We start from the raw sequence: 23,139 nt of genomic DNA on the forward strand, positions 1-23,139 counted from the left end.
TACTTCTTTTTATTTTATTTTTGTTGTCTGGGAAATGCCTCCAGGAACACTGCATCGCCCCATAGCAAATGTGAAGGGGACGGGCAATGCTGTCCATCTTTAGATCTAAGAGGGTGTTGATATTAAAATTGAACCTCTATATACCCCTGCCTGTACCTTCTAAAATCCTACCTATAAACCTCTAAGGATGACGCTTAATTTGCGTACGCAGTCATACAGTAAATAGAGACTCCAGACTTAGAACATGTGGTTCCAAAGCACAAAGTATTATTCAAGTAAAAAGTACAGTCAGTTACACGCTATTGATCCAGACACAATTAGATGCAAAGGAATTATACAGACCCCCAAGTACAGTATACATACGCCGTGCTTCCGAACCCGCTGATAGGCATCAGCAAGAGACCCCGTCATCATTCAGCATTCAACAAGAAGACTAAAGACCCAGTGTTTGAGCACACATGTTTATACCCCCCCAGAGTAGACAGGACAATAGAGAAGTTTCTTGCTTATGCCATTGGTTCCCAGGGGAGAAGCATATATTACAGTGCATTTAACAGGCTGGTTCAAATAGACTCGCCCAGCCTCTAACAACTGAGGGTTTTTTCCCTCCCACCTCCCCATGCTGCATCCTAACAGTTGTTCCTAAAATATACATTTTGTTGCTTGTAGTCTCTGCGGTCCATAAGTTGCGAATGCATGATGCGATCTCCACACCGATAGTACCGGAATTCTGTTGAAAGAGTATGCATCAGTACGAACCCAAACACTGCTGTCTTAACATGTATAGAAACTTAGTTAACAAATATCTTTATTTCACATCATTTAAACTAACTGAACCAACTTAAATCATATACTTTAAAGCTTATTAAACCTTATGTGTGAATATGTAATGTGTGAGTATTCGGGGTTTGATATAAGGACGCTAGTTATTAATGAGTGAGATTTAAGTGCATCATTTCTCATACACGAAGTGAACATCTAGCAGTGTGGATTGCTGAGCATGATAGTTCCACATGCCCTCTGTCAGCAGGCCCCCACCTTTCCTATGTTCAAAGGAAAAAGCTCTTTTGTTCTCCCAGACTCTTGTGTGAATGCAACTGTGTTACCACCTCAAGCTGTGAAGTTGGGGCCATCCTGTCTGTGTGTGGGGCTAAGACCTGTTTAGGATTCAGACAAATCCAATTGTGTAGATCAATGCCTGGATTATATTACAATTGCCACATCTATACTTTGTCTGTATCCAGGGATTCCCAATTTGTATGTAAAAATACCCATTGTCTATTCTATTTACTTTTACTCAGGAAGCTTGCTCTTCCAGTTGCCCTTGGTAGATTATCAAAAACATTGCCATCTGTTCTCGGGCCTGATTCAGAGCCGGACGCTATTTGCGCTCGCTCGTTCAGAAAAAGGGGACGGCTATTTAAATTGAGCGCTCGCTCTTTGTTGACGCCTCTATGTCTGAGCGAGCGAACGAAACATGCACTCGCTATTTTGTAAAGACACCCCCTGGCCGCTCGCATCCTACGTCATCTCCGCTATTTATTTGATTAATCGAGTACATCGACAGGCATCTGAACTGCTCGCAGTGCTTGTGGTAGGATTTTCCTACCGCAATCATGCGAACAGTTCAGGCTAAGAAACAACCAAATGACGTGGTCTATGATGCTGCTTTGTTAATTATTCACACCCTTAAAACGCCCGTTTTGACCTTTTGGCACGCCTGCGTTCGGATCACCACTCCCCGTTTTCAAGCACCTTCCCCTGTTACCACCCACAAACGCCTCATCCTGTCACTCAAATTAGCAGGCACTCGCTATTTTGCGAGCACTTGATTTCCAACCGCAATGACTGGTTGGCGCATGCGCATTACGACCCATACGCATGCACAGATGTGCGAACATCGCTCGGAGCGAACGAGCGGCCGCTTACGAGCGGCTCTGAATCAGGCCCTTAGCTCCTGAGTTGTAACTTAAAGTGACGCTGGTCGCAAAATGGCGTCTTGCAGATTCTTGTTTCTAAAATGGAGTCTAGCTGCCATTTGCAAGATGGCGTCGCGCACGCTTCAATTTTAAACTGATCTTGTCTCAGCCAATAATCCAGTTTTGTATGAATAAATGTATTAATGATATATGTATCCAATATAGGTGTACATACAGTATGAGAGAGGAAGCTAGGAGTTAGGCTGTACTAAATTTTAGATATCAGTGTCATGAATGTCAAGGAAAGTTATTGTCTTAGTTCTTTTTTGTAATGTTATAAAGTTATAAACAGTAACGTTTTATACGACCATTATTAAAGTAATATACATTGGTATAGTAAGATGGGCAGCACAGATGGTGTAATGGTTAGCATTACTGCCTCACAGCACTGAGGACATGGGTTCGATTCCCACTACGGCCTTAACTGTGTGGAGTTTGTATATTCTCCCTGTGCTTGCGTGGGTTTCCTCCGGGTGCTCCGGTTTCCTCCCACAATCCAAAAATATACAGGTAGGTTAATTGGGTCCAAACAAAATTAACCCTAGTGTGTGTTTGTATGTGGTAGGGAATTTAGATTGTAAGCTCCACTGGGGCAGGGACTGATGTGAATGGATAAATATTCTATGTAAAGCGCTGCAGAATGTATGTGCGCTATATAAATAACTGGTAATAAATAAATAATACATAAAATATACTAGCAGTTTGTCATCATAGAAAAGATGTGAGAGCACTGAGCGTAGACTGCCAATAAAAAACAATGTCAACATTACGCCCACATCAGCATTCTCATGTCGACCAAATTAATGTCAACTTAATGCCAAAACATACCCGGCCACAGTAAGGAAGTATAAAGCTACAGTTTGTTTCCGGATCTGGCTGAAAACAATGTTTTTTTTTAAGCAAGATTCAGTCTGGTTGGCAGCTCCACTCCACATATCAGTGCTGAGTTGTTTATGGTGATTAGAGGAGGAGGAACTACTTCCCCCTTGTCCCCTTTCAGTGTACTCTATCTTTGTATATGGTCTTGTTGGGCTCGATGTGGGGTTCACATGGCCAACAAGGTTTTGCCATGGCATTATGTGTTTTTCTTTAGGGTGGATGCTAGTGATACATGGGAGCAGAATGCATTGCTGTGGTTGGTAACTGTTCAATGTATTTTGTTTTGTTAATGTCATGTTTGTCAGTCACTAACAATCCTCATATATTTTACACCATACTTCCCTTTCCCGTTGCATAATTAACTCCCAGCCATGGGTGTAACTACCGTAGGTGCAAGGTCAGCAACTGCTATGGGGCCCATAGCTGAGGGTGGCCCATCTTCCTTGTGAAAGTTAAATTTTTCACCATTAGGTGGTACATAGGGTCCCTTAAACACTTTTGCTATGGGACCTTCAAATACCTTGTTACGCCCTTGTTCCCAGCAGCAGTTTTGTTAAAATTCTCCTAACCACAAAGTAGTATACTTCCAGCAGGAGAGCATTGTGAAATAGCCTCTGTACATTGAATCACTTCCTTTGTATATGCAATCCTAGATTACCATTTAGTTATTTTGTCCCATATTTGTACACAATATACCCTGTATGCATGTTACATATAATTACATGCGGCTGTGATTCATGATATCCCATGGGGTATGGGCTTGGTATGCTGTAATAATTACTTCCTGACTATAATAATAATAATTATAGAAGTGTATTTTACATAAAGAAAACAATTTTTTACAGTGAGGAAAACTGAAAGCCTTTATTATGGGGACTTAAAAAAAACATATAGATACTAATTTCAATGTGCCAATCTATTTTCTTGTATGCATACTGATATTGCTAAAAGCAAAAACAAAAGTAGACCCCAGTGGTAAATCACTACACAGTGTAACTATAAGCAGTGTGTAGGATACTACTTACACCTAAGTGCTTCATTAATTAGCTTTCTGATAATAAACAGGATGTTGTGTCAGTAATAATGCAATTAGTACAGACAAAAAATGGACAGGAAGAATTTGGCACGATGCCGCTGTAACAGAATGTGAATGTCTCATGCGGATGCTCACTAAAATAACTAATTACATGACAGTAACTGAATATTTCATGCACCACACTTTAACAAAACAGCAGGCAAGCGAATGACTTTATTTAAACTATTTTTCCTTAGTTTAAAAAAACAACAAAGGCTTTTCTTGGGCATAATATTTGCAAGAATTTAACTTGTAGTTAAATAATCTTTTGTTCTAGAAGTTATCTTCAATTTAAACAAGTAATCTGAGCTTTGTTATCATAGCTAGAACGCAGTAATGGAAAGTGTGCCAAAACCTTTTATGTATTTACTTATTGTATTTTATCGTCATTCAAGTTAGATCCAAAGAACACAAAACAAATACAACACTAACCAAAATGGACACACACGCACACTCATCGAGAAGGAACATAAAATCTCCTTCTAATTAGTATTGCTTGTAATTTGTGTTTTTAGTAAATTCTGCACTGTTGCTATATCTGGGTATCTTGTCCTACCTACTGTGGGAGTAACCGTATGCTAGTATCCAGCTTCCTGAGACAGGAAAGTTATGTTAGCTTGAGCATGAGGTTTGGAACAAATGTTTTTCTGTTTTTTTTTCTATTAGCTATTTTTTTTTTGTTCCTATTAATTTTATTTGAACCATTTATTGTATTGTATGTATCTTCCAGAAATATACTGAGAACAGGTAGTAGAGAATAATTATGTATGACTATGAAATCTAAGCATCATTGTCACATACATGATGTTTATAAATAATGTGAAACCAACTTTATGGAATGTCGGAATATTAATTATTATGTTCACAGTCTCATCAGCATGGAAAGTTTATAATCAAACCCAAAGGAATGGCTGACGGGTGATCCCGCCTCCCAGCGCCGTAAGCGCAACACGTTTATGGAATGATGCAGTAATATACTTTCATTATCCCCTGCTCTTCAGAGAGCACCATTTAATCCCATACACAGTTATCTCCAGTCAGGAGTAAATTACTTTTCTTTGCTGTGGCATGCTGGGAGAATAATTGAATATATGTCATATCAATCAGTTTCAGAAGGAGATTTAGGCAGTTATCAGCCTTAAATCACTTGTCCATAAACGATGGGAGGCGTCAGCATCGCCAGGGAATCCGCCAAATGAAAGGGGCCCACAGTTATTCTGTTAGTAAGGCAAATGAGACATGGGATGAAGGATTTAGTGCCTGAATAACAAATCACTCTGAAGTAAATAGGTGACACAGAGCAGGTATGGTCGGAAAAACTATGTTGTATTACGTTGGAGTTAAAACTTTAATATATATACAGTGACCATGCAATGAAAATATCTAGTTAATATGTTATTTAGGAGTAATGTCAACACATGTAACAACACAGATGTAATATTCAAGTAAAACAATGCCAGAATGAGTGGGCACCTAACAATGTACAATTACAGGTTTTATTAGTTTAATATCTAGCTACTGGTCCTATAACTAAGTCAGAACTCTTGGCAGCCTAAACCAGGGAAAATCATCTATTATTAATGTCTGGTTACAGTTTGCTGCCCACGATTCTAATTAACGGAGTTAAATATCTAGATTACAAAAATCCAGGCAGCCGGCAAGTTTAGTTATCATTTCATAAATATATTGTATGTATTTCCAATGTTTGCTAAGCTCTCTACATAGCTTTGAAAAAATTACTAGTGTAAAAAAAAGCAGCAATGTAGAAGATATTGAAATAAAATAGAAAGAGTTAATAACAGTGGTTTTCATGTGACATAAATGTTACTCTGATAATGTAATGAGAAGATGTTGTTAGTTTTACTATTTGTTGTATCAGATGATAATACATCTGTACAATAAGAGTGAAAGTTGGCCATGAACTCACCATGGTACTTACATACAATATGTTATATGAATAGTGGACATATTCAAACAATCGGCACTTGACTTGACACTTCCCATGATGCTTGTACACAGATATAGGGGTATATTTATGATGGCTAAAACTAGTGCTTTTTCCTGATGGCCTTTTTTCTGGAGTCATCACTGGTATAATTTTAACACTCCTACCTAAAACTTGTATCATCATAGTTGTCAATTTAATTCTACTACTTTATAGAATAGGGAGGTACTCACCTGGCCACAGGACCTTCAGCAACTTGAAGGTGTGTTTAGGTTAGTACCGGCACCTTTTTACTAGAAAAAAATCACTGGCTAAAAACCATACGGAAATGGCTATTTCCACATGGTTTAGGTATTGGGGCAATATAAGGAATTCCTAAAGCAGGAAACAGATATCTCCTGTATGAGTCTTAACTAACACTATAGTCTGCCGTCCCCATTATTCTCAATGGAGACTGAGATCTGGCCTAATTCACCATGCTTGCTACCAAAGCACATACTGTACTTGCCAACTGTCCCTGATTGTCAGGGAGACTCCCTGTAATAGTAGCAATCTCCCTGACTCCCTGAAGAGTCTAGCAATCTCCCTGATTGCATCTTACCCCCGTTATGTAGCTGTTATATATATATATATATATATATATATACACATAGATATATACATTCCAATGGGATCATTAGTATAATTTCCCTGCATTGGTTATAAGGCACACTTATCCCTATAGCCACATGCATTTTCTGAGAAGTATCAGTGTGTTTTCATCAACAAGTAGATCTTACTAACTGCTTTGGGGCTCATTTACATTTGGAAATAAGTATATTTTTATGGCACACATCTCAGATGTAGCAGTACACGCCCACTTTACCACCGTGCTCATAGGTGCTGTTTCCACACTCTCCCTGAAATGCTTTTTCAAAAGTAGGCAAGTATGCCAAAGCTTAACTTTTCTGAGCCCGGCACAATAGGTAAAAGGGCCATTACATGGCAAAGTCAACCTGAGTTGATTCAGGTTGTCAGTTTTTCATCTGATGTTTTTTAAAGCAGAAAATATTTCAAAAATTCATATTTTGATCCCAGTTTTAAAACAACCTAAATCAATTTACTTGAAATGTAAGTTGTAGTTAATGTTTTTTATCGTTGTCTTGAATAGTGTATTTGGGACAGTGTTTTATTTAACTTGACACTACAGCTTTTAAATGTTCATGCACAGTGTAAAGTACATTACAAATATTGAACCATATGTAACCACAGAATTACATTTATGGTCAGAAAGTACTGCTAAAGTGGCAGTTCCTTGTATAATATTACAATATATAATCTCAGGATCACATAAAACAATTTGCAAATGTTGCAAACCACATAATTTACATTATTAAAAAACTAAATGGAGTGACGGAGGTAGCTGGCGGAGGACCTGCCCAGCTGACAGCAGGTAAGTGTAACCCGCTGTACGCCACCTGAGAGTGGCGTAGAGCAACACCATCAAATTCTGAAAATACATAATATTCGGAATTTGATGAATAGCCTAATTTCCATATCCCCATACTAATATATGGGGAGTGTGGAAATTAACGTAGGCGAACTTATCCAGGAGATATCAGTGATATCTCCTGTGTGAAGTGTGTTCATGAATAATAAAAAAAATGGTAATTGAGGAAAATGTCCTTAAAACCGTTATTTTAGTGTTGATGAAGAGGCCCCATATTCTTTTGTATAACCTATATCTATCAAAATTGGCCTCTGAGGAATAGGTCCTTGTTATAGTTATATATGTGCATATTTCTTTCGTGGGATTTTATTTTATAATCTATTGTTCAAAGTAAAGTGAGTTTATAAATCGACAGCGCTTCCTTTTTTTGTATTTATGTTTATTTGATATGAAGTTCGGGTCCTCACTTTTGGAAGCAGTATCTGGCTTATATTGGTAGTATATAAATTAGTATTAATACATATTTAGCATCCTTATGTTTCTTTATTAGATCTTAGTCTAATGGACTGCGTTTCTCCAGCCTTCATTAACCAAATAAGTAAATACAACAAGAAACAGATACACAACTTTAAAACTTTCACTAAATAAACAACTCCCCAAACCCCTTGCTCACCACTTAATTCAATGAAGAAATTGTTTTTTGTCATTTTTTTCTTGACCCATTGTAGTCCTAATGAAAAATTGGTAATTTTTTTTTTCAATTTTTACTAAAACTACAGGTTGAGTCTCCCATATCAAAATATTCCGAAATACGGAATATTCCGAAATACGGAATATTTTTAGCATGACTGAAATAGTGAAACCTTTGATTTTTGATGGTTCAATGTACACAAACTTTGTTTAAGGCACAAAATTATTAAAAATAAAGTATAAAATTACCTATAGGCTGTGTGTATAAGGTGTATATGACATATAAATGAATTTCATGTATCTACACAAACTTTGTTTGAGCCACAAAATTATTGAAAATATTGTATAAAATAACCTTCAGGATGTGTATATAAGGTGTATATGAACCATAAATGCATTCTGTGTTTAGATTTGGGCCCTATTCCTAAGACATTTCAAAATGGTATGCAATTATTCCAAAATACGGAATATTCCGATATCCAAAATACCCTTGGTCCCAAGCATTTTGGATATGGGAGACTCAACCTGTATTATAAAATTTATATATATATATATATATATATATATATATATATATATACACACACACACACAGATGTAGCCACGCTCATCTATGCCACAATGCAAGCGGCTATGGCCCTCGTGTGCATACACACGCTTACACCACAGACTTAAATGGAGTAATTGCCGGCTGCCAGTGTTCGCAGCCTGGCGATTGCTGCGCTATGCCGTGATGCGTGCTCACATGCGGGCGCATTAATGCATAGATGATGCTGGCTCCATCTGTATATATATACTGAAATTCCTTTGAAAACAGGAAATGTCAGTTCCAAAATATTGCAATAATTTGTCCAGCTGGCCAACCACGTCAAGGTCTGTGCCTACACTGACTCTCAAAAATATGAGCATTGCTCTTCTACATTTTGCACCAGCTAACACACAGATTTGAAATACAAATTATGCTTAAACCATGAATATAGGTATTGTCTCTTTAAGACAGGACCTATACTCACAGATGAAGCATAATTTCATATATATATATATATATATATATATATATATATATATATTGTAACATGGGATATTGAAATGAGGACTCAGACAGGCAGGTACTCAGTAAGCAGTGTTTTTAATGGCAGCAGACACTTCACTTCAGCATGCATGAGCATAGCCCTGGACACACAGGCACATAACATAAATAAATCAACAAAGTAAATGTCCCAGCACTCCTCGTGCTTAGCAGTCAGCAGTGGCTTGCGCCCACAATTGGCCATGCTCTCCCAGCATAGCCCCTGGTCCCTGGCACTACAACAGTATGTCCTATGACCTGGCTGCTAATAAGCATCAGGGCAAAGAGCATCAGGTGTGTATGAGCTTTAAACCCTTCCTGTGCTGCTGACTTCCTGCTGGCTCTGGGCTACCTGGAAAACCCGGAATTCTATTTTTCCAGTTTGAGCTGTGCAGCCCAGAAAATCCGGAGTTCCAAACTTCTACTGCAGGTGCAGAATGTGCCGGTCTTGTTTACCTCTCCTTTGGAGGGAGCTGATCCCACCAGAATGTGGGTAATTCAGGTGAGAGACCACCCCTCTCACCACAATATACAGTCAGGTGCATAAATATTGGGACATTGACAGAATTTTTATATTTTGGCCTCTATTCACCACCACAATGGCTTTGAAATGAAACAAACAAGATGTGCTTTAACTGCAGACTTTCAGATTTAATTTGAGGGTAATTACATCCAAATCAGGTGAACGGTGTAGGAATTGCACCGGTTTCTATATGTGCCTCCCACTTTTTAAGGGGCCAAAAGTAATGGGACAAACTAAACAATCCTAAATCTGACTTTCACTTTTTAATACTTTGTTGCAAATCCTTTGCAGGCAATTACAGCCTGAAGTCTGGAACGCATAGACATCACCAGACGCTGGGTTTCATCCCTGGTGATGCTCTGCCAGGCCTCTACTGCAAATGTCTTCAGTTCCTGCTTATTCTTGGGGCATTTTCCCTTCAGTTTTGTCTTCATCAAATGAAATGCATGCTCAATCGGATTCAGGTCAGGGGATTGACTTGGCCATTGCATAACATTCCACTTTTTAGCCTTAAAAACTCTTTGGTTGCTTTTGCAGTATGCTTCGGGTCATTGTTCATCTGCACTGTGAAGCGCCGTCCAATGAGTTCTGAAGCATTTGACTGAATATTCCCCGAAACACTTCAGAATTCATTCTGCTGCTTTTGTCAGCAGTCACATCATCAATAAATACAAGGGAACCAGTTCCATTGACAGCCATACATGCCCACCCATGACACTACCACCACCATGCTTCACTGATGAGGTGGTATGTTTTGGATCATGAGCAGTTCTTTTCCTTGTCCATACTCTTCTCTTCCCATCACTCTGGTACAAGTTGATCTTTGTCTCATCTGTCCATAGAATGTTGTTCCAGAACTGTAATGGCTTTTTTAGATGTTGTTTGGCAAACTCTAATCTGGTCTTCCTGTTTTTGTGGCTCACCAATGGTTTACATCTTGTGGTGAACCCTCTATATTCACTCTTGTGAAGTCTTCTCTTGATTGTTGACTTTGACACATATACACCTACCTCCTGGAGAGTGTTCTTGATTTGGCCAACTGTTGTGAAGGGTTTTTTCTTCACCAGGGAAATAATTCTTCTGTCATCCACCACAGTTGTTTTCCGTGGTGTTCCGGGTCTTTTGGTGTTGCTGAGCTCTCCGGTGCGTTCTTTCTTTTTAAGAATGTTCCAAACAGTTGATTTAGCCACACCTAATGTTTTTGCTATCTCTCTGATGGGTTTGTTTTGATTTTTCAGCCTAATGATGGCTTGCTTCACTGATAGTGACAGCTCTTTGGATCTCATATTGAGAGTCGACAGCAACTGATTCCAAATGCAAATGTCAGACCTAGAATCAACTCCAGACCTTTTACCTGCTTAATTGATAATGAAATAACAAGGGAATAGCCCACACCTGTCCATGAAATAGCTTTTGAGTTGATAGTCCCATTACTTTTGGTCCCTTAAAAAGTGGGAGGCACATATAGAAACCGTTGTAATTCCTACACTGTTCACCTGATTTGGATGTAATTACCCTCAAATTAAATCTGAAAGTCTGCAGTTAAAGCACATCTTGTTTGTTTCATTTCAAAGCCATTGTGGTGGTGAATAGAGGCCAAAATATGAAAATTCTGTCAATGTCCCAATATTTATGCACCTGACTGTATACAGTAGGTGTTCTCTGCCAATATGATATGGATGGGACATAGAAGTTGTTAACATATTAACTTTGGGTATATATTGTTTAACCCGTTTGTGGTTTTCAGATCCCTTGTGAATTAATATGTATTGGAAATGATGTGTGTGCAGGTATTGATATTGCTTTAAAAACGATAGAGCCGGAAGCTCTCCCACTGACATCACTGGTGATGTCAGTGGGGCCGCCCACAAACGGCAGGCGTTCGCATGGGAACGCCTCCGTTTGTGAAGCCACCCCCCCTGCCCACCTACCAAACGGGGCGAGCTGTCAATCACCATCGACAGCTCGTCCCCTTTGGTGCAAGACCCGGAGCGACGGAGCACACGTCGCTAGCCTGGTCTCGCGCATGCACACGACGGAGCCGGCTCCATCGTGCGCATGCCCAGTGGGCAAACATCGACCCGGTTGTGAGCGCTCAGTGCTTGCGACCGGGTCTGAATCGGGCCCGGTATACACTATGGGCCTGATTCAGGTTGGATCACAAGGCTGCGGACGCGTGCAAGCAGTCGATGTTTGTATTCTGCGCATGCATCACAAGTGCACGTGCGCAAGCCGGCCACAGCGATCGTGTATGCGAACGCAGTGGATAAGCAGTGTGACACACAAATGAATGACAGCAAGTGCAGTTTGGGGGTGGAGAGGGGGGGTGTGCCAGTGCGTTTGAACGCCGTTACAGGGGTGTGCATAATTAAGCCCCAGCAACGGCATACGCAGCCTGAGCTCTGCATGACAACAGGAAGCTTTGCAGGTAGTGAGGCATGTCAAGCTCAACCACAACTCTGCGTATGGGTCCGATGTTACTCGATGTTACCAATGTTTTCGCTGACTTGCGGATGTATGTAAGGGGAAGTATGCGGCTTTATAGGCTGAGGGCGTCTTTGGTTTAGTGCTGCGATCGCATTCATTTGCATATTTACACTACGTGAGGGTGCGTGCAGTTGCAGAATTGCGATCCGTGCTGAATCAGGCCTTATGCTTTATAGATATAAGGAAGCCCTAGATCTGGCAATCTCCCCAAATCACCCAAATGGAAAAAAAAACTCTTTCAGTCCCGTGCCATCTCATCACATGCTTCCATACAGTAAATGGCTATCAGCATTTGGATTGGTGAATAGCTCCAGCCATCCACCAATCAGCATGTTGACATTCATTCACTGTCTGGCTGCAGGCTTTTGAGGCAGGTAGAGAATGCTGCCTGGTCGCTATGGTTGTGTGTAATTCACAATCAGAGCTTACACGGATTGTGAATTACAGACAATCAGAGCGACCAGGAGCATCTTTCTCTGCCTGCCTCTCAGCCGGCTACCCTATACACGAAAAATGCGTTCGCACACTCCATGCGTGGATTGCTCACAATTCGAGCGACCAGGCAGCATTCTGTACCTGCCTCCCAAAAAGCTCTGGAGGTACCAGCCTGAGGGCATATGCCTTACCTCCCAAGAAGCTCTTAAGGCACGAGCTTGGGGGGCAGATGCTTTCCGGCCCAGCCCGCCCCTGCTCGAAGGTCCCCAGAATCGTGCCCATACGTTAAGATGGTGCTGAACACTTTCACTCCACAACTATTTTAGTACTGGAGATCTGTCATGATGTTATATCCAAAGCAGTCTTTATCAGTTTTTTTCAATCAACTTCTTTTTATTATTTTAAGTCAGATTCATCTTAATGCACAAAGTTTTTCTCTTGTTCATCCACAAAACAAATCTGTGACAATAGACACCAATTGTAGACTGGTCTTAGTTTGTTTTCTATAGCAGCATCACCATTTTATACTAAAAGTAACTCATGCTAATACGCGAGGCTTCACACAGTACATTCATAATCATTAGTCATTACTTCTGGTGAGGTATGCAGTTGTTTTACTTGTTTGTGCTGCACTGTTTCTATGGTAGCGTTAACCAGCTATTTCTGTCCATCATTGTAAAAGGATTTGTGTTTGCTATTTCAAAGAACTAAAAATTACACATTTACTGAAAACATAGAAACTATATTTTTGAATTGAGTGTGCACATTTTTATTTGCTTTTCTCCAAGTTTACACATGAATAATTGTAAAATATAATATTTGTAGAAATTATATTTTTTTCCTGCTACATAAATATTTAACAGCTGGGGAAATAAGGGACTCCAGGGTTATTCAAAACTATGACTTCCATATACTGTAGATGAAATGCTTCAGATACTTGAAAATCACATTTCAGCATCTATCGTCCAAACATTAATAACAGGTTTGGTTACCTATAATTTAAGTCAGATATAAGGGTAATGTCTAAATGCCATTCGCGGGGAGGACCCTGACGTCATCAGCTACTGTCCAACGTCATTCCCTAACATCCAAGTGGGCACAGAGGGGGAATATAACCTTGTGGTGAGCATAGCGAGCCACCGAGCCCGCGAGGGGACAACTTTCTTCTTTAATATATCCATTGCCTAGCTAAAGAGTTGGTGCTAGGGTGTTTACCGCCCCCATGCAAACTCTCCGGTCCTCAGGTTTGCCCCTGGCCCTACCTGGAAGGCGGCGGACGTCAGACACTACAAGAATGTGGAGCTGTGGCGCAGCAAGCCTCAATTGGCTCACCTGGGCGCCTCTGATTGGCTGCCTCACGGCCAGCGCCAAATTGAAATATTTGCAACTTTGTGGCTGCCGAGCTCCAAGCTATAATCAGTCCGGTGCCAAGTTTAACCCGCCGCTTGACCGGCGCTGAGAGCCTACTTTTGGTCCCAGCACCAGCTACCTCTGTTTGTTGCCACTGCACCTCTAGCGCTGAGATCCAATACTAGGTCCCAGCGCTGGCCACCATGTCCCTAGTGGGACACCTCACCACAGAGCGGGACAGATACCATCTCTGCATAACCACCCTGATTTTCCATTATAGGACTTATTAACATGTCTGATGTGTTATAAGGCTTTCACACTGAAGGTTTTTCTTTTTCTTGGTTGGTTGCTAAGGCTTACTGTAGGTACCACTGATCTACATTCTTAGTGCATGTGGAACTTACTGGATGTGATTGTTAGTGCCTTCAATTACACACAAAAAAAAGACATCTAGGTGTCAAAGTTCACATGTGAAAAAGTCCTTACAGTTTACCTTAGTGTTAGGTGACATGCAGCCCATAAAAGGGTCACATGCAGCCCGCATGTCCAGAGGCGTCATCGTGTGGTTGTGGCACCTCCAGAACCCTCGCGCGAAAGGGGGCATGACCTAGTGTCCATAAAGCCCCGGCCCCTGGTTTGTTCCATCTCATGCCCCAGTAGATGTCACGTTGGGGGCTTTCCCAGCACTCTGGGAGCTGCTGGGAAGCCACCAGCCTCTCCAGAGGGATGTATAGATTGGCTGACGCTCAATTGCGCATGTTATCCATCACTGCTGCTTGCCGCTCTGTGGCACCATCCAAGGAGTTGACACCAAAATAGCAGCAGCTCTGCTATTTTGGTGTCATCCCCTCAGATGATGTAACCCAGGGCGGCCCGCATCTGCCACACCCTCCTAGTGATGCAACTGCTGTTGTCCATATTTAATTCTTGTTTTGAGGCCTGTTCCCATTGATTCTCATGTATCACGTAAGGGCTCTATTTACTACAATCCTCATTTGTAATGCAGATTGTAGTGTGATATTACCGACTGAATTCGCGAATTCAGGCAGTATCACAGGAATTTACTACAAATCCCTTGCAGGGACAGAGCTTGTGAGAAAGCTCTGTCCCTGCGAATCCCACCCACACTCTAGTCACAGTATTTTCACACAAAAAATACCGTGACTAGTGCCCCGCCCACGTCGTTAAGCCCCGCCCCGCGTTTGCGGAAAACCCCCCCCGCAACCCTCCCTCTCCCTTAATTACACTTACCTGCATGATCCGGGCTCCGGTGATGTCTTCCATGTCCTCCATTCAGGTGAGAGTGCAGCATGGAAGACCAGCTGACTGGAGGGGAGACATCACCGGAGCCCCGAACTCCGGTCCCTGGAGTCAGGTAAGTAAATTTTTTTATTTTACTTTTTTATACACTGTATCAGCGTGTGGTCTGTTTAGACCATACAGCTGATTACTGGGGCTGGCTCCGGGCTCTGCTCTCCCTGTTAGAGCAGGGCAGGAGTCCGGTAACCGGGGGAGACCCTGGATAACGCCACCTCCAGGTGGCGTTATTATCACAGGGTTTTCTCCGGTATTTTTTTACAATTCATTTTTAGTAACTTTGGTCGGATCACATTTCCCATTACAATTATGGGAAATGCGATCTTATTACTAAAAATAAGTGATACTTAGGGGTTGGAGTAGAATTTTACGAATTCTACTCCAATTGCCCTTTAGTAACTGTAGGTGATACTAAAATAATGTGAAAAGGGTATGAAAACACCCTTTTTCACTTTATTTTAGTAAAAATAATGTTAATAAATAGAGCCCTAAGTGATTTTTGCAGTTAACCATAGTTGTATGTTCAATGTATGTTATTTCAATAGTAGTTATAGCAAGCTCCAGCCCTATCCCCTTGCATTGTGTACATGCTCCTAATAATTGAAAACGTACTGTTGTGCCACTACTGCTGCTAAAATAACATAGGACAAAACCATTCTCGTATAAAGCATGTCAGACCTTGAAAACAACACAGCGTGACTAGGGGTATATTGAAGCTATTTGTTCTTTAATTTCTTTTTCAATCTAGAGATTGATTGCTATGAGTGAACACAAGAATGGACATTTTAGTGGGAGTATTGTTATAGCCTGTCTCAGCTATCTCAGGGAAAAGCACAGTGGACAGTTCTTTTTATGTTTGCACAATTCTCACATTACCATATTGTTTTGGGGAGTTGTGACAGGAGCTGAATGGTCTACTGACCACACACCTAAAACCATCACAAAGAAGTCAATTTTATTTAAGCGCTTTTATAGAAAAGTCCTGTAAATCTGTCTATTTCAATAAATACGACAAGCTATAACCATAGCTCTGGGGAAGAATAAGTATGTTTTTGCAGCAAACTTCTTGACATTTTCTTTATCATACTGTAGATAACAGTTTGTTATAAATTTGATCTGATAGCGTTTTGCAAGTAGTCCTGAGCAGTCCTTACTACTTGTAATTTGTTTTAGAATCACACATACACTGTATGCATTTGTGTTAGACACATTTATATATCTATATATCTATGTCTAACACAAATTACTAATTACAACCTTGTCCATGGATATAATTCTGGTCCCTGCCAACAAAATAACTAAGAGTCTGTGAAGAAAATCAGTGTTAGCAGCATGGCTAGGTGAGAGGTTCCCAAACGTGGTCCTCAAGGCTCCCCAACAGGTTTTAGAGTTATCCATGGTAACAGATGATTAAATCAAATTGATGTAGGTACTAATTAAGTCGCCTGTGCTCAACCACGGATATCGCTAAAACTTGAACTGTTGGGGAGCCTTGAGGACCAAGGTTTGGGCTAGATACAAGACATGTTAGATTTAGCAACTGATATTGATTGAAAGCAAGCTTTTATGTTCACTTCACAAGCTGTTTTGGGACATTTTATGATATATGGATGAGTAGAAGGCCAGGCAGGGCCAGATTAACAATGGGATGGATGGGACTACTTCCCCGGAACTTGTGGGACACTCCCGATTTTTTGCGTAGTTCGCGTAGTACTGTATGCTATATTGTATCAAAATTTGCCAAGTACCTGTCATGAACTGAAGTGATGAACATGGATTGCCTTGATCAAAACATAATTCAATGTTTTTAAGCATCACCAAGCAAAACATTCATGGGTTTATGTAGAGTTGGGAGCAAAGCAAAAAATAGTAATTTTCACCTTTGACCATCTTAGTCCTGTCAGCAGTAGCACGGCTGCAGTGAGTACAGGGAGGTTGCTGCTGCTACCACTGAGCACTGCAGCGGTCTCCCCTGTCTGCACCTGATGGGAGGGGGGGGGGGAGAGTGGTCGCACTGATCGGGTTCCCTCCTGGATCTGCTCCTGGCTGAGGGGCACATGGCGCCCTCCTGTGCGGCCATAATGACTTTTTGCTATACATTTTTTTGTAGGTCCCTTGCCCCCGTGATTAGACCACGTCCCCTACAGTACCAGGACCTGACATTGCTCTCTATGACCCTGGCTGGATACAAGAGCAATCAGTGTTTTCCGTTGCATGCCTTAAAAAAATAAATGCTTTTGCACCACCTGCATTGCAACATGGTTTGCTCCAAGTGTAAATTTGCTCCTTCATTTGTTCCTAACTCTGCATTAGCAACTCAGTACTGTATATAATAAACAACAGGCTCTAGTAACTATTGTTGTTTTTTTCTAGGTACTCAGAGGAGGAAATTCGTCAAAAAGTAGGGACTTTTCGACAAATGCTCATGGAGAAAGAAGGGGTGCTGACAAGAGAAGATCAGCATGGACGTCAGATGTAAGCAAACCAATAGTCTCATTTTACAGACCTGCTGAATGATTATAATAAATACTGTGATTAAATATAGCACATTATGGGTGCATTTCATCAAATGCAGTGATGCACCTTTGAGTGTGTCTTACACCTGTTTGTTTAGAATAAAGTGCTCATATTGCTGTTGTGGCAGACAAAAAAGTGTATATTTATATTTGTTTGCTGATTTAGTTACAAATTATTCTTATGGTGCATACACACCAGTGGCGTAACTATAGTATTTGTATCCCAGGGCAAATGTAAAAATGGAAACCCTTCTACTATGTGTGAGTGCCGAAGGCGCGCATGGCGGAAAATGGGCGTGGTCACTTAAAAATGGGGCGTGTCAACATGACACACCCCTTTATCGTCACTCTGAACATTCCTTTCCATATGCACCTTAACCCCAGTAGTGCCCCTTATACAGTACCCCCAGTATGCAATGTCCACAGTTGTGGTCCCTCTTATGCAGGCCCATAGTAGTGCCCCTAATACAGTACCCCCAGCAGTGGTCCCCCTTATGCAGCCCCCCCATTAGTTCCCCTTATACAGTACCCCCAGTAAGCAATGCCCCCAGTAGTGGTCCCCCTTATGCAGCCCCTCAATAGTTCCCCTTATTCAGTGCCCCCAGCAGTGATCCCCTCTATCCAGTGCCCCCTATACAGGGCCCCCTGTAGTGGTCCTCCCTATTTAGTGCCCCCAGTAGTGGTCCCCTAGTAGTAAGCCCCTTATATAGTGCCCCCAGTAGTTCTCCCCCCCAGTAGTCCCCAGTAGAGGTTCCCCCTCCCAATACAGTGCCCCCAGTAGTAGCCCCCCCAGTAATGGTGCCCCCAGTAGTAGTAGCTCTCCCCCAGTAATGGTGTCCCCAGTAGTAGTAGCTCCTCCCCAGTAATGGTGTCCCCAGTAGTAGTATCTCCCCCCCAGTAATGGTGCCCCCAGTAGTAGTAGTAGCTCCCCCCCAGTAATGGTATCCCCAGTAGTAGTAGCCCCCCCCGTAATGGTGTCCCCAGTAGTAGTAGCTCCCTCCCAGTAATGGTGTCCCCAGTAGTAGCAGCCCATGCCCCGCCCCACCCACCCCCTGTAGAGCAGACGCACAAGTTACAAAAAAAAAAAAAATACACTTACCTGAATCCACGCTCCGGCTCCGGTCAGTCCTCCCGGGCTGGCGCGCTCAGCATTATGGGAGAGACGTCATGACGTCTCTCCCATTTCCCACTGCATGAGGCGGAAGGCGGAGCACATGAGTGAGCTCCAGCCGGCTCTTGCAGTGGGCGCTGCAGCAGTCAATGAGAGTCTGACTGACCCTCATAGGCTGCTGATTCACACACACATTTCTGCCGCTCGGCGGTGATGTGTGTGCAGTAGCAGCAGCAGCCAATGAGACTCGTATGATTCTTATTGGCTGCTGGTTAACACACACATCGCTGCCGCGCTGGCAGCGATGTGTGTGTTAGCACAGCCTGAGCCCGCCTCCCACCCTGCTCCTGGCGCTATTGGGCAAGCGCTCAGGGGGAGGGAAGGGGCTCGGCTGTGCAGCACAGGATCGGCGCATGGAAGCCTAGCGCCGGTCCTGTGTAAATGTGTTGCGCTGACCGCACACACTGCGGTTGGCGCAACACTGCCTAACTTGGGCGGGCCAGACCGCGGCACCCCTCGGCACCGTAGGACCTGCGGTGCAGGGGGGTGCCGCCGGCCACGGTCTGGCCCGCCCAAGTTAGGCAGTGTTGCGCCGACCGCAGTGTGCTACGGTGCCCAGGGCACATGCCCAGCTCGACCCCCCTTAGTTACACCACTGATACACACGTAGCAATCAGCCAGCCATAAGATATCGCTAGATGATTGTCCTGAACCCTCCCTGGTGTGCTGGATGATCGATATTGATCATCCAGCACACCACCAACTCACCGACGACTATAGCGACCACGGGTCCTATAGTAACCTGCTCGATATCGAGCAAGTTGACCTACATGCACAGCCAATGGACGATATCGCTATTGTCCATAAGTGGCACGCATCGCTGGTCCATGGTGAGTTGGTAGGGACAGAAAAAAAATGAACGATTTGAACGATAACGATATCGTTATCGTTCAAATCGCTCATTTATATCGCTAGGTGTGTGCGCACCATTACTTACGACTGTAGAAGTGGAATGGGGTAGTGAAGGTGTGTGTAAACACAGTGCGAGTACAGTAAGGGCATATTCCATATCACTTGAGGGTTTTTATACATTCATATGAAGGAAGTTTATACCCATAGGTGTGAGCACATTAGGTCCAGCACTACTCTTTTAACAGTGGAAGGGCCCCTTGGACTCAAGGCTGGAACATCTTTTAGCCTTCTAAACCTCTGTACACACTATACGATATAATTATGCACGCCTCTGAAACGGCGTTAAGACACTCGGGCACGTCTGCCTTCTCACCTCCACTGCCCTGTTTCTCGCGGGGCCAGCCCCTTTCACCACCCACAAACGCCTTCTCCTGTCACTCATTCAGCCGGGTTATCTATGTGCAGCGAGCGAATACTTCCCGATTGCTCACACTGATTCCCACATCATGCACAGAATGCAAACAATCGACTGGCTGCGTGTGAACGCATCCTAGCAAGCGGGTCTGAATCAGGCCCATAGTTCCGATCTGCATTGGAACGATATATCATACAATATACCTTATAGTGTGTGCCCAGCTTTAGTCCCGGGTTGCTTGTTGGGTTATGGACTACAACTGCATCAGATCCACATCCAAAAAATCCCCCTTGTACTGACATAACCCAGTACACCACAGATGCAGTGACTAACTGAGGAGGCAGGGTGTGCTGATACTGGCCCTGCAGTTCTGATAATGGGGGAGATTCGTCAAGTAGTGTAAAGAGCGCAAAAGTGGAGCCTATAGCAACCAATCAGCTTCTAACTATCATCTTATCTAATGTACTTGATAAATGCTACCGCAAAGCGATTGGTTGCTATGGGCAACTTCTCAACTTGGCCACTGTTTTTACTACTTGATACATCTCGCCCTCACAAACCAACTACCATCCATTACTAAAACTAAAGATCTGAAGTGTGGAAACAGTAGTTCATACAACAATTACATCTGCTCTTTATTAGGCTGAATTCTGTGACTTCATTGTTCATTTATACACAGGGCTACTTTTTTTTTGTTTAACTTTATCTCATTTTCATTTCTGTGGTTTTTATTTTAATTTTGTATTCACAGTATTATTAATTTTCATATTGTTTACATATCCCATTGTTTTTATGTCTATTATATGCTCAGGCCAGATTAAGACCTTATGGAGCCCTAGCTAAGATACTGGTTTGGTGCTCCTAACTGACCTGTCCTACCAAAATATCTTAGGGACATATTTATTAATTATCAGGGTTTAGATATTTATACATAGTTATTAATTACTAGATTTTTGTTATCACTGCTTATTGCAGCAATAAGAAATTATGTACCGCCCATCCAGGGACAGGGACAGTACATTATCGCTAATATGATCACTTCACTTCTCCTTCAGGACCCATCTGAGCCACTGCTCATGTGTGGTTTAGTGCAGACGACCATTGCCGGGGAGAGATCCTTGAGATCCCACTCCATGTAAACTCTGGGAACTGTAGCCTATAGGCTGCAATGGTTGATGCCATCAGAAGATGGCTTTTGCTTCCAGGGCCAAGCTTCGGAATTTGGCAATTAGTCAGCTCCCATAGAAACATATTGGGGCCGGGGCTGCATTTGCAGTCAAAAACGGGGGACCGCAGATATCTCTGATATCTGACCAGACCCTCGCTCCGACGTTACCGGTTGCCCATTATGGCCTTGAGCTTCAAGTCATGGCCGGACGCTCCATACACACAGTTGTTCCGCTCTCTCCCATGCTTGGGAGAGAGACTTTGCTAAGACTAGCTCCCCCACTTGAGGCAGGATCCCACTCATGACTCCTACCTACTCCCATACTCACTGCCAGTCCCCCAGTTTGTGGCCATACACTTCCCCTCCCCCACCTGTGGTTGTTACGCCACCTGCTCATCTGCAGACTCAGCAACCACCTGTGCCATTTTTTCTATCATTCGCCCATGTTCCCACTAATCCTATTTCATTGTAGGATCAGCCATCACATCTGAGGAAGGTGAGTGGCTTTAACTGACCACACCAGTCAGTAAACTAGTATATAAAACAGCAATATATGGGGCTCTTTTTAAATACAATAATGCTCTATTTTGCTTTAAATGTGAGGACAGTGGAAAAGCTATGGTTTACTTAATGATATGGATGTCTCAATGGTGGAATTTGCGAGTTGTGAGCCCAGGTTAAAAAATTTGCTTTGGGCCCCCCTCCTCCGCCCTACTCCAAGTTCAAAGTGCAGAGTGGGGGCGACAGGGAGAGGTAGAGGGTGAAAGGCAGAGGCAAGAGGTAGCCAAAAAGAGGCAAGAAGGTGACAAGGAAAGGGTGGCAGGGAGAAATAATAGGCAGTGGATGAGGAGGGAGAGGAAAGAGGCAGTGGGTGACAGAGGGAGGGTGATAGGGAGAGGTGACAGGCCGTGGGTGACAGGGAGAGGGAAGAGGCAGTGGGTGACAGGGAGAGGGAAGAGGCAGTGGGTGAGAGGTGACAGAGAGGGGAGAGGATGACAGGGATAGTTGACAGGCAATAGATGAAAGGGAGAGGGCATAGGCAATGGGTGACAGGGAGAGGGGGTAGGCAGTGGGTGACGGAGAGGGGATAGGCAGTGGGTGACAGGGAGAGGGGATAGGCATTGGGTGACAGGCAGTAGTGACAGGGAAAAGCAGTGGGTGAGAGGGAGAGGTGACAGGGAGAGGGAGGGGCAGTGGGTGACAGGCAGATGGTGATAGGGAGAGGTGACAGGCAGTGGGTGACAGGTAGTGTGTGACAGGGAGAGGGGAGGGGCAGTGGGTGACAGGGAGAGGGTGATAGGAAGAGGTGATAGGCAGTGAGTGACAGGAAGATGCAGTGGGTGCCGACACATTATACCACACTGTAGTGCCCCCCACATTCTGTCACACTGTAGTGCCCCACACATTATGCCACACTATAGTCCCCACACATTATGCCACCTGTACTGCCCCCACATTATGCTACACTGTAGTACCCACACATTATCTCACATTGTAGTGCCCACACATTATGCCACCTGTACTGCCCCCAAATTATGCTACACTGTAGTACCCACACATTATCTCACATTGTAGTGCCCACACATTATGCCACCTCTAGTGTCCACACATTATGTTACATTGTAGTCCCCACACAGTATGCCACCTGTAGTGCCCACACATTATGCTACCCTGTAGTACCCATACATTATGCCACGTGTAGTGCCCACACATTATGCCACACTGTACTTCCACACATTATGGTAAACTGTAGTCCCCACACATTATGCCACACTGTAGTGCCCACACATTATGCTACACTGTAGTGCCCACATATTATCCCACCTCTAGTGCCCACAC

General features: G+C 43.0%; 1 protein-coding gene across 3 annotated transcripts in view; it reads left to right on the forward strand.

Annotated features, from left to right (window-relative positions):
- The window catches only part of SRRM3 (serine/arginine repetitive matrix 3), a 454,137-nt gene that overhangs the window by 260,125 nt on the left and 170,873 nt on the right, over positions 1–23,139 (forward strand). For all 3 annotated transcript variants that reach the window (XM_088446398.1, XM_088446399.1, XM_088446400.1), the window contains exon 4: positions 17,552–17,653. In XM_088446398.1, the coding sequence (XP_088302524.1) occupies positions 17,552–17,653 (102 nt within the window). The remainder of the gene's footprint in view (positions 1–17,551; positions 17,654–23,139) is intronic.

This window comes from Taudactylus pleione, unplaced genomic scaffold (assembly GCF_031769625.1).
Source record: "Taudactylus pleione unplaced genomic scaffold, aTauple2 ptg000397bl, whole genome shotgun sequence".
In the NCBI taxonomy this organism is placed as follows: Eukaryota; Metazoa; Chordata; class Amphibia; order Anura; family Myobatrachidae; genus Taudactylus; species Taudactylus pleione.